The sequence below is a fragment of the Melopsittacus undulatus genome, chromosome 3, assembly GCF_012275295.1.
Source record: "Melopsittacus undulatus isolate bMelUnd1 chromosome 3, bMelUnd1.mat.Z, whole genome shotgun sequence".
In the NCBI taxonomy this organism is placed as follows: domain Eukaryota; kingdom Metazoa; phylum Chordata; class Aves; order Psittaciformes; family Psittaculidae; genus Melopsittacus; species Melopsittacus undulatus.
Genome location: NC_047529.1, coordinates 14,021,693 through 14,033,922, shown reverse-complemented (window position 1 = coordinate 14,033,922; position 12,230 = coordinate 14,021,693). Strand labels below are relative to the sequence as shown.

General features: G+C 59.1%; 1 protein-coding gene across 1 annotated transcript; it reads right to left on the bottom strand.

Moving 5' to 3' along the window:
- Nucleotides 1–94: 94 nt before the first annotated feature.
- Nucleotides 95–12,058, bottom strand: CHRNA2 (cholinergic receptor nicotinic alpha 2 subunit). Its single transcript, XM_005146379.3, has 7 exons — nucleotides 11,940–12,058; nucleotides 10,030–10,313; nucleotides 8,724–8,878; nucleotides 8,108–8,152; nucleotides 7,873–7,982; nucleotides 1,854–2,949; nucleotides 95–1,343 (listed from the first exon to the last, which is right to left on the bottom strand). The coding sequence occupies exons 2-7, from the start codon at nucleotides 10,214–10,216 to the stop codon at nucleotides 1,218–1,220; spliced, it is 1,719 nt and encodes a 572-aa protein (XP_005146436.3). The 5' UTR covers nucleotides 10,217–10,313; nucleotides 11,940–12,058; the 3' UTR covers nucleotides 95–1,217.
- Nucleotides 12,059–12,230: the final 172 nt, after the last annotated feature.

Below are 12,230 nucleotides of genomic sequence, written 5' to 3'. Positions count from 1 at the left end.
TAAGGTCTCCCTGGAGCCTTCTCTTCTCCAGGCTGAACAAGCCCAGCTCTCTCAGCCTGTCTCCATGGCAGAGCTGCTCCAGCCCTTGGAGCATCTTTGTGCCCTCCTCTGGACTCACTCCAACAGCTCCACATCCTTCTTATGTTGGGGCCCCAGAGCTGGATGCAGGGCTGCAGGAGGGGGGCTCACCTGCAGAGCACTACAGCCCATGTACCGTGTTAAACACATGCACACACATACCCCCACATGCATCCAGCTTTGCCTGGACACTTGCTCTCTCACATGTCCCATTCCCAGTTGTGCACACCCCAGCCTGAAAGCACTGGAGGCTGCACAAGTGGCTGCAACACCCCCAGGATGTGGACGTCCCTCTGTGGCACTATTTATTCCAGTCCATTTCACTCCTGAGAGCACAGTGTTTCCAAACCCCTGCAGACCACATCAAGCACCCTGATGGCTCGGTCTCCTGGAAGAGAAAGCATTGCAGGAAAAGCTAGTGTCTCTTGGGGCATATAAGAAGAGAGCAGATGCTCAGTAAGCATGGGTCCTTCAGGGTATATGGAAGCTAGAGGATAAAAGCTGGATTGCAGCAGTCATCGGAGCCAGGTTTTTTGGGATCTGACCTGTGGGATAATGTGGAAGCCACCATTTTGCTGGCAGGTTGCAGAGGGTCTGTGCCTGGGCTGTGCTTTGTGACCCCAATGTCATGTGTCCAAGCAGGGCCCTACATCCCAGGACCATACTCCTTCTTCATGGACCTTCTTCATGGGTCTTTTTCATGAAGTGTTATCACCTGCCCCACATCATGGATGAGCACACGACCCTGTCATAGTAAACACCCTGTAGTCAGGACGTGTCCTAACGCAGCTCTAAGGTCCTCTCTTCTTGTCCAGCACACTGGAGTCACAACCAGACACAGCTTTTGGGTTTTCAGTAGGGCTTGGAGCAGCTTGAGGAAGTAGATGCCTCTCTTAGATGCCTCCAGCTTGCACTTGAGCAATGGGGAAGCTGTTCCACACCTTCCTCAATGCTGGGATGGCTGTGACTGCCCTGGGCAAGATAGCAGGCAGTCATCCCTCACCATCCCCAGCGCACAGCACCTGCTTTACCTTACATTTCCTATCTGAGGGTCCTCCATGGTTGCCACCATGTCGTCCCAGGGTCAGGCTGGATGTGGGCACCACTCTCTGCCATCCCCACTGCAGCCTGGCCTGGCCCTAGATCATCCCTGCCAGGTAGGGTGGGAGGAAGAGCCCCACAGTGCCCAGCATGCAGACAATGATGAACATCCAGAGGAAGATGCGGTCGATCACCATGGCCACGTACTTCCAGTCCTCCTTCACCTGCCGAGCAGAGAGGGGCTGTGAGTATGGGCAGAGGATGCAGGACCCCTTGGGGTTAGGAGACCACCCTGGGCTTCCTCTGCATCTGCTGTGTGCCTCTTGGGAAACCCCTGGAGCATCTGGGCTGGGGGATGGACCTCTCTACTTGGGGCAGAGCTAATCCCACCCAGGGTTTTCTGAAGCCACTTGGGAACAAGCAGGGTACAGCCTCCGAGCTGTGTCCCAGCAGGAAGGCTGGGCCATCTTTACCCCCCAAGGTCAGGATACCAAGGGCAGAATAGGGATCTCTGACATCCTCACATCCAGCAGGGATAGAAGCCAGAGGGAGCCCTCAACTGGACATCTGCTAGGAGGTGGTTGTTGATCTTCTCCATGGCTTTGGTCTTCAGTAGCCAGGGAACCAATCTGGGATCCCAGCACTGCCCCCCTCCATGGAGGTACACATGGAAGGAGGCAGCACCCAGGATGGGGGACCCCTGTCTCCCTCCAGCCCTCGGGGTACCCACTCACCGAGAAGTCAGCATCCTCTGCTCGCAGGTGGTCTGCAATGTACTGCACCCCTTCCAGGGCCTTCAGGATGCTGGGGGACAGCAGCAGCCCCTGGTCCGAGCCCTCCTGCTCCTCCTCCCTCTTGGGGGGCACCCGGGGGGGCAGCCCCCCTGGGGGCTTCCTGGCTTGTTGCCCGCAGCTATAGCAGCACTGGTTGCCCTGGGTGTGGGACCCCGCCTGGGATATGCGACTGGGGTATGTCTTCTCCTCCTCTTCCTCCTCCTCTTCTTCCTCCTCCTCCTCCTCTTCTTCCCACTTGTCATCCACATCGGTCTCCAGCCAGCACCGGGAGGTGCTGAGCCTCGTTCCAGGGAGGTCATACTGCCCCACAGGACCCTCGGGGGGAGGCAGCACTGGGGGACGCTTTATGAAGAGCCAGCGAGGGATGAAGTCCAGAAAGAAGGTGCGCACCCAGCGCGGCATCGTGTGGGTGCTGGGGGAGCGGTGGTGCACGTTGAGGACAAACACGGTGATGATGATGGAGAGCGTGACGAAGATCATGGTGAAGAGGAGGTACTCTCCGATGAGGGGGATGACCAGCGAGGTGGAGGGGATGATTTCTGTGATGAGCAGCAGGAACACGGTGAGGGACAGCAGGACGGAGATGCAGAGGGTGATCTTCTCCCCACAGTCGGAGGGCAGGTAGAAGACTAGTACAGTCAGGCAGGAGATAAGCAAGCAGGGTATGATGAGATTGATGGTGTAGAAGAGCGGGAGGCGACGGATGACGAAGCAGAAAGTGATGTCAGGGTAGATCTCGGTGCAGCAGTCATACTTCTTGGAGTTATAGGTGCCAATGGCGTTTATGATGGCCCACTCGCCACTCTCCCAGTAATCCTTGAGGTCCACATGGTGGTCCATGTTCTCCAGATCAATCTTGGCCTTGTCATAGGTCCATGAGCCAAACTTCATCTTGCAGTTCTGCTGGTCAAAGGGGAAGAAGGTGACATCGATGCTGCACGAGCTCTTGTAGATGGCGGGTGGCACCCACTTCACTGTCCCACTGGAGAAGAGGTGAGCCTTGGTCATGTGGGTCACAGCGAACTCCCCGTCAGCACTGCGGGCATGGAGAGGTGTGAAGGTCAGAGAGAGATGGAGCATTTCCCCAGGGAGAAGCAGGGCCAGGACTTCCCTCAGCTCTCAGGGTTGGAATGAGCACTAGTTTGAGGTTCTGTCCCCGTTCTACATCCCTGCACAGTGCTGGGTTCACCTTCCTGGGCATCATCCAGAGCACGGGATGGGAGAGCGGGAAGGGGGAAGAAGGGGAAGGGGGACACCTTCACCCCGATCAGCTGCACCGCCGCCCGTCCCCGCCCGCTCCTATTCATCCGGCCCCGGCCCGGCCCGCACCCCTCCGGTGCCCCCCCCCCTTGCCCGCACTCCCCCGCCCCCCCCCCCCCGGCCGGTGCCCGGCGCCAGGACGCGGCGGGGACGGGCGCGGAGCCCTCTGCAGCACATTGCACATCTTGCGCTGAACGGCCCCCCCCCCCCCCCCCCCCCCGCGGCTCCCAACTCCCGGAGCTGCGGTCCCAGGGCTGTGTGCGGGTAAAACCTCTCCCGCTGCTGCGGCCCCCACAGGGCTCCTCATCCCCCCCCTTTGCTTCCACTTTCGCCCCGCGGGCTCGCACCCAGCGGGGCCTCAGTCCCCCCATCCCCTCATCCCCCCCCCCCCCCGGCTGCAGCACCCCCATTGCTGCGGGGGAGGCAGAGGGAAGGTGACCCCCAGTGTCCTGCCCGGGTCTGAGGGAATGGCCTATTTCCGAAGCAGGAAGAGCAAGCGGAAGGGAGGCCTCCCCTCCCCAGCGGCCTCCAAAGCAGCAGATTTGGGGTTCCTCCTCCAGGAGAGCAGTGCCCAGCCCTGGATGGAAGATGCTGTCCCCCAGAAGCCAGCAGTGCGGGATCCAGAGGAGGACAATGCTGGGTTCTGCCTTCTCCCGCAGCCCCATAAGGGCTGGCAGCTGAGCAAGGCCCTGCGGTTCCTGTGGCCCGAGTCATGGTTGAAGGATGGGAGCAAGAAGTGAGGAGCTGAGGAGAGCCAAGGACCGAGGAGAGCCAAGGAGCTGAGGAGAGCCAAGGAGCTGAGGAGAGCCAAGGAGCCTCCAGGATGCAGGCACAGGCGGCCCAGAGGTGCACCAAGCTGGAGGGGAGAGCAGCGGGGCTGCCAGAGGAGCTGGGGACCAGCCAGAGAGCCCCCCAAGGTGGGGAAGTTCACAGTGTGGTCCCGTTAGTTGGGGTTGGCAGTGGGGATGAGCCAGTTGGTGGATGGAAAGCAAGGAAAGGTGGTGGCCATGGGGGTGAGATGGGTCAGACTCTGCATCTGGTCCAAGCAGGCACCAGTGGGGATGTGGAAGGAAGAGCCGCTGGGACATCCCAGAGCCTGGGCTTCAAGGTGGAGGGCAAGGATGCTGCCACCATCCCTCCAGGTGACGGGCAGGACTTTAACGCTCTGTCAGCAGAGGGAAGTTCTGGGGATGACCGGAGGGGGAAGGTCTGGGAGAAGCTGCGTCACCATGGAGAAGACATGGTGAGGTGGGAAGGGAGGTCCACGAGGGACCTGGCAGTCAGGCTGATTGAGGTGATCCTGCAGACAGAAACCAAGATGTACCCTGTGGAGATGGGGAACGAGAGCAATGGGCAGGAGCAGGGGCCGGGGTGGACGAGAGCCGGCGTGGGCAGCTCTGCAGAGCTGTGTGCTTTGGTGGGCACCAATGAGGACGTCTCCACAGCGCGGCAGCGCCCACAGGACCTTGCCGTGTACCACGATGTCCCTGTCACTGGGACCATGGATGGAGACAACCAGCCGGAGCCGTCTGGGAACGATTTGATCTGGGAGGACTCTGATGATGATCTCCTGGAGCAGGGATGTCCACCAGCAATTCCTGGTCATTCAGCGCAGATCCTGTTTCTCATGGAGGAGGGGGCCAAGAGGGAAGAGCAGTGGAGGGAGGAATTCGCAGCCGTGTGGTCGCGGCACGAGATGGACTGCGGGCTGGTGCCTGGGGAGCAGGAGGTGAGCATGGAACCGGTGCCCTTCCGAAAGCAGCCCCGATTGTCTGCAGCCGAGGAAGAGGCGGTGGCGAGCATCCTGCAGGATCTGCTGGCTGAGGGCCTGGTGGTGGAAGGCAGCTCTGCCTTCAACAGCCCTTTAAAGCTCGTCCGGAAAACCAGCGGGAAGATGCGGCTGACGCTGAGCTGCAAAGCTGTCAACAAGGCCACCCCCGAAGTGGTGGCTCCGGTAGCCCAGGACATGACCAAGCTCGTTTCAACCCTCAGCCCCAAGAGCAGGTATTTCTCAGTGCTGGATCTGTCGAACGCTTCCTTCGCCATCCCCTTGTCAGAAGGTTCCAGAGCCAGGTTCGCCTTCACCTTCAGGGGCCAGCAGTACCTCTTCACCCGGCTGCCCCCGGGCTTCCACAGCACCACTGCCATCGTGAACCAGCGGTGACCCAGATGCTGTCCCAGCTTGGCCAAGGAGATCGACCTTGGGTCATTTCCCACATCGATGACATCCTCATTGCCGGGAGAAGTTACGAGGAAACCAGAGCCCGAACAAGGACTGTCCTGGAGCTGATCCAAAACACAGGCTTTAAAGCCAAGTTTGAGAAGGCGCAGCTCGTCCAGCCCAAGGTGCTCTACTTTGGGATGACCATCGGGGACAAGGGGCGAGAGATCTCTGCCAGCAAGCGGGAGAGCATCCTCAAAACGCCCTGCCCGCAGGATGCTGACAAACTGCGCTCGCTCCTTGGGCAGTTTGGCTTCATGCGGGATCACATCCCTGGCTTCTGGGAGATGGCCTTGCCCCTCCACCACCTCACCAAGAAGCAGGTCAAGTGGGAATGGGGACGGGAGCAGGAGGAGGCACTGAACCGCCTGAAAAGTGCAGTCCTGGCTGCACCCCCCCTGCGATTCCCTGATAAGTCCCAACCCTTCCTTATCAGGTTAACAACTGGCAAGAAGGCGGTCGGAGCCACCCTGCTGCAGGAGGATGAATGCAGCCAGCTGGTCCCAGTGGGACACAGCTCCCGCATCCTGAAGGACCACGAGGTCTCCTACCTGCCGCAGGAGAAGGGGTGCCTGGCAGCGGTCTGGGCCGTGCAGGCCTTCGAGACCCTCACTGGGTCAGCCCCCATCCTTATCCAGATGCCTCATTCCCCATGGAAGTATCTGCTATGGGGCGAAGCGTTGCGGTCCCATGGAACAACCCCACACCCAGCGCAGTGGACTCTGCTGCTGGTGAACAACGGGGCGATGGCAAAGGACCACCCCACTGACGTCCTGGTCCCCATCGCTCCCTCCCTTCAGGAGCTGAACCCCAACATCCCCAAGGCCAACGTGTGGTTCACAGCCAGCCAGAGGAATTGCTCCATCGGCTTTGCTGCAGTCAACCTGGAAGAGCGGTGGCTGCTGGGGGTGAGGAAGGGTGGCTCAGTGCCAGGAGCGGAGCTGGGGGCTCTCAAGCAGCTCCTGCAGGATCACCGACATTCCTCACCCCTCTATGTGTACATGAGCTGCAGGTCCTTGGTGCAGAGGTTGGAAAACTGGAGGGGTGAGCAGGAGTGGGGAATGTCCGGCAAGAGTCTGTGGGCAAGCATCCTGCGGTGGGTCCACAGCAACCCAGGGATGCTGCACATCAGTTGTGTGGGAGACGACTGGAGCGAGGAGCCGGAGGAGAAGGAGTGGAACCTGAAAGTGTCCAGGAGGGCCTGGGAGGTGTCTGGCAGGGCTGGGGGCAGCTGGCAGGTCTGGGAGCTTTCAAAGCATGAGAAGCAAGAACTAATCGCACAGTGTCACAGCTGCCTGCATGATGGGGTGGAGGAGACGCTGGCGCGGGTGCGGCAGGTCGCGTCCTGGGAAGAGGACCGCAAGCAGGTATCCCGCTGGGTGCAGAACTGCCTGCAGTGTGCGGATGGAGCAGGCAGGCTGCTGGCCCAGCGGACACAAGGGCCGTGGTCGCAGCTCCTGCTGGGCTGCATCAGTGGCCTTACCGAGAGCGAGGGCGGGCACCGCTTCCTCTTGGTGGTGGAGGATGAGTTTTCGGGGTGGGTGGAAGCCTTCCCGATGCAGGAGAGGACGGCGGAGGAGGCTGCCGAGGTGCTCTTCAGGGAGGTGTTTGCCCGCTACGGGACGCCTCTCGCCATCCGTCTGCCGCATGCGCCGCGCTTCCTCTGGGATGCCGTGGAGGATGTGAGGCTCCCGTGCAGCAAGCAGCAGGCCAGCCAGAAGGGACCAGCCATGGCAGCCCTGCAGCGCCTGGCCTGGGGGGCCGGCAAGGGATGGGTGAAGATGCTCCCCCTGATCCTGGCAGGGTTCAGGTCCGTACGGGCACAGGAAGCGGTGCTAAGCCTGTAGCAAATTGGCTTCCCGTTGGAGATGCGGAGGGAACATGGGGGGAAAGCCAACCCCCAGGGCAATGACTTTGCTTGGCTCAGCCAGCTCCAGGAGGAGGGGGCTCGCTACAAGCACCAGACCAAAACCGTGCTGCTGAGGAGCTGCCCAGGGGGAGATGATCCATTGCCATAGCCCCCATCCCCTCCATGAGGCTGCTGTGTGGGGTGTGGGGTGAGAAAAGGGGTGTAGTGGGCTTGTTGGGGGGTTCTAGGCAGGGCTGCAGGGCTTTCAGGCAGGACTGAGCAACGCAGCCTCTTGCTGCAGTGTGCAAGCACAGGGAGGGAAGACTTGCTGGGTGTACTGGTTCTGACAGGGCTGGAGTTGGTTTTCTTGCTAGCATCCAGCACGATGCTGGGCTCTCTGGCTGCGATGGTGCTGCAGGGCCTGTGGGGAGCTGTGGAAGATGGCGAGCAATGGCCTTGGCAGCTGTTGCTTTTGTTTCTGTATTTTCTTTCCATCTTTTTCCACTTAACTCATTTATTAATAATGGGAGGGGAAGGAAAGGAAGGTGAGAGGAGGGAAGGGAAGGGATAGGGTGAGCTACTGGGAAGGGAAAGGAAGGGAAGGGCGCTAGGGGTGTTCCATCACTCACTTGTTGTAGAGCACGATGTCAGGGATCCAGATCATCTCAGAGGGCACCCGGATGGAGGTGACATTGTCAAATTCTGCTGGGTCCCAGCGCAGTTTGTAGTCACTCCACTCCTGCAGGAAAACATGGAAGGGAGGGCGTCAGGCAGCCCTGGGTGTGGTGGGACCAAGCAGCCCCAAATTCTGTGCCCCCCTTGACATGCTCCTGCCCTTGCCCCAGAGAGGGAACAGGCGCCTACCTGCTTGAGCCAGACATTTGTGGTCATCATTTGGTTCTTCTCATCCTGCGGTGGGAAAGAGGGATGAGAGGAGGCAGGCAGAGACAGCCCAAGGGGTTGTCTTATCCGTGCTTCAGCCCCCACATCACAGCCTTCACTTTGTGCCCTCTGCCTCCGGGGTTCAGCTCCTGGGAGCAGCTGGTACCAGTACAAACCCGAGCAAACGCTGGGCTTGCCCGGGGTATCTGCTCACTAGATGGCAGCAAGAAATTGAGTTTTGCAGCCTGCGGCTCTTGAGCTGAGCTCTTATGGGGGAGCGAATGTGCATGGAGAGGTGGATGTAGGTGTATGGGTGGATAGATGGATAGGTTGATGGGTGACTAGATGGACAGGTAAGTAAGTGGATGGGTGCATAGATGAGTGTGTATCAGACGAATGAGGGAGGGATGGATGGACGGGCAGGACAGACAAGGCCAGAGGTGCCCACGGCAGGTAGATGGTGGACAAGGACGAGGCAGGGATGGAGACCTGCGGTTTTCCTTGATGGCCTCCTGCCAGCGGGGGGGGGGGGGGTTTGGGATGGAGAGTGGGAAGTCAGACACCCCATGGGCCTGGGATCCAGCTGGTGTCTACGCACCACATCGATGAGCTGCGCGATGGAGAGCCCGAACTTGACGATGACCACATCAGAGGTGTTGGGCACCGGCCGTGACCAGCGGTTGTAGCCGGTGAAGAGGTGCTTGAAGAGACGCTCCTCGGCATGACTGCGGGGCTGCTCCTGCAGGCAGGCAGCTGCGGGGAGACAGGATGGGGGTGGGGGTGGAGGGGACCTCACTGAGCCCTCCTCCTGCACCCCTGCACCCCACCGACATGGGGTGCTCGTTCTGCGCAAGTCCCCTCTCTGCTGCAGCATCAGGGATGCTAAACCTCACCCTGGGATGGGGAGAGGGGGATTAGCCCTTAGAAGCTGCCCTGTGCTCATACTGGAGAATAGTACAAGGTCAGCCTTGCCATGCTGGACAAGAGATCCCACTGGAGTGGCTGAGATCCCTCTCCCAGTCCCCTCCAGCTGCTCCTACTGGTGCTAAATGGTCTGGCTTTGCAAGGTGGAGGCTGAGCCAGCCCCTGGGACTGCTGCAGGCTGTGCAGAGACCATCCCTCATGCTGGGCTGGAGGCAGGGCTGGGAAGGAGCGCAATGCTCTGTGCTTAGGGATCGTTGGTGTTGGTGTTTGGTTCCGTCAGCTCACGCTGCATCGCTCGGCTGTCCTTGCTTGCTGCAGAGCCCCATAAATTACCACCAGCAAGTTGAAGGAGGACAAGGGAAGGAGGGGTAAAGGGAGGGAAGGCTCTGAGCAACGCAGTGCAACCAAAGAGACCTTGTATGGGTGGCTTTGCCCTGAAGAAGAATGGGTTTATGGCCCCATAGCATTCCTGAGCCCCATGCCAGTGCTTCCCACTGGGCACACGAGCCCAGCAAGGACCCTGGTTGTACTCTGGCCAAGAACTGAGGCTCTTAGAGGTGTTGGTGAAGACTGCTTCCAAGTGAAGGGACAAGCAAGATGCCCACCTTAAGGAAGGTCTTGCATTAATGGCAGGAGGAAGCAAAATTCGTCTTTTTTCCATCCTGCCCACATTTATAGCTTGCATAGGATGGATCTGGGGTCCCAGAGCAGACCACCCCCACCCAGGTGTCTGGTGGTGTCAAGCTGCTCTGCAAAGACACAAACCCTGTCCTAGACAGTGGTAGAGGACACCACACCAGTGTGGATACTGGGGATGATGAGACTGCATGGGGTAAACTGGGAAAGAACTGGTTTTCTATGCACATGCACCACAGCCCACTCCCTCCCAGCAGATTTACCCCCCACAGCCCCCATAGGTGACACCCATGGGAAGCAAAGGCCCAAGGAAAGGAAATTCAGGTTCCCAGAGCAGCCCTTACCTGCCTGGAAGGTGAGGAAGCACCATACAATGAGGGGAGTGATGTGATGGGGCAGGCTCCCCATGCTCCCTATGACGGTGTCTCCCATGGGCCCAGCAAAGAGCTGAGATGCTGGTGGGCGAGGAGGCTCAGCAGGGAATGGCACCACAGGGCACCTCTGACAGGGTGCCCTCTGTGTTCGCACCATCAGCAAGTGCTGGAGGAGCCATGGACAGGGTTGGATGCAGACCAGGGTGGGTGCGCAGCTCGGGATGCTCTGCAGTCACCTGCCCCACGTTTCATTCCTGAAGGACAGCAGAGAGCAGCACTGTCACCGTGATGCCACCGTGGTGCAGGTCTGGGAGGTGACAGACCTGTGGTCACCTCCATGCCATTGCCAGCTGCCAGCAGGGCTTGGAGCTGATCCGAGCTGCGACTCTGGCAGAGCCAAGGGAAAGTCCCCAGAGCATCTGCTCCCCACTTTATGAGGGCTCCTCATGCAGGCAGGGCATCAAGCTGGGCTGCATCATATACAGCAGGGTAGCTGGACCCCATGAGTTAAAGCAGTGGGGAGCCCAGGTGTGCCCCTGAATGGTTTAATAGCAAGGATGGAGCCCAGGGCTTCGACTTTCACTGGGGTGACCAGAAAACATTGATTTCAACCATCCTTCTGCCCTACCTGACTCATGTCCTGGGAGCAAGGGAGGGGGAAACTGCTCCAAGAGGCTGTGCTGCCCCAGATGGGCTCCTGGGGCTGGTTTCTCCAGTAGTACTCCCTTCTGAGAAAGGGGATCATTCTCTTATCATCCATCCATCCATCCATCCAGCAGCCATCCATCCATGAATCTGTTCATCCATTTGTCTGTGCATGCGTTCATCCATTCCTGCATCCATCCATCCACCCACTGACCCACCCATGCATCCATCTACCTAAGTGTCCATCCGTACACCCACCCATTCTACAACCATCCATCCATCCATATCCATATCCATCCATTCACCCAGGGATGTGCTTGGTTCCCCTCCCCTGCACAGCAAATCTCCCAGGGGGAGGAATCACTTGCTCTGCAGTGGCCCTGAAATCTGCTCCTTCTTACAAGGTGACTCCCCCAGGAGCAGCCCCCCCTCTCCAGGAGGCAACTGCTTCCATCCCTGAAGGGAAGGAGTTTCCCAGCCCAGCACTGATGTTGCTGGACAAGAAGCTCATTTGGCTTAAATTCCCCCTCTGGCCTGGTAAAGCCATGGAGCCCTCCTGAACTCATCATCATCTTCTGCGCAGTTATCAACTGATTAATGCAAGGATGGTGGAGGGGCTGGGAAATGAGAGGAGAAACACCAGCCACAGCACTGAACTGGAGGGAAAATCATGGATGTCCTCTTCTGGATATTTATTGTACTGGAGAGTACAGCGGGTGCTGGGGGAGCTTTTTCTACTCCAGGCTTGGTTATAGGGTCACACAAGTGGGGATTTCATGGGCTCCCCAAAGCTCTGATAGATATTGGAGAGGGAAAGAGGGTGCCTTGGGTGATACAAAGCTGCGCTTGAAACCTCTTGTATGTGGGAAATGGGGTTGTGGGGGCTGAGGGAAGAGGAGCCCATGCAGGATGTGCACCCGTAGGTCACAGTGGGGATGGGTAGGATGCCAAAGGCTGGACTGGAGGGTGACGGTGACCATGTGAAGCTCTGGGCATCCCAAAACGCAGTCAGGAGAAAGAGTGAATAAATAACTTATTTACTGGATTTTAAATACGGACAGCAGGGGATTAGGGGTTTTTAGATGGGAACTTCATGCAGAGCTGGGAAACTTTCCCTGCTCCTGCCTCCCCATCGCTCCCTCACCATCCTGCAAACAGCTTTAATCAGGGATATTCACAGGAAGAAACCAGCTTCTCTCCTTCCCACCCAGCCTGGACCCAGTGAACCCCCTTACCTGCTGCAGGGAGGGCAAGGACGGGTCCCCCATTGCCGCTGCTGTGCTGGAGTTGGGATGCTGAGCCGCGGAGCGCTCTGGTGAGGACTGGGCTCCAGCGAGGATGTCTCAGCTCTTACTCGAAGCAGTGGCAGTGACGACAGGGGCTGGGGGAGGAGGGAGGGGAGAGCCATGCCCAGGCAGGGAAGGAGGGGAAGCCTGGGGGACCAGGAGGAGGAAGGCTGATGGGGCAGCAGCGTTGGCAAAGCTTCCCCGGCGCTGGAAAAAGCTGGATTTGCAGGGTTTTCTCAG

Excerpts from the sequence above, each read along its gene's own strand:
- CHRNA2 (XM_005146379.3), bottom strand. The coding sequence starts at position 10,216 with ATGGTGCGAACACAGAGGGCACCCTGTCAGAGGTGCCCTGTGGTGCCA. Across the intron at positions 8,153-8,723 it reads TCGCGCAGCTCATCGATGTG|GATGAGAAGAACCAAATGAT; the intron begins GTGCGTAGACAC and ends TTCCCACCGCAG. Across the intron at positions 1,344-1,853 it reads CAGAGGATGCTGACTTCTCG|GTGAAGGAGGACTGGAAGTA; the intron begins GTGAGTGGGTAC and ends TCTGCTCGGCAG.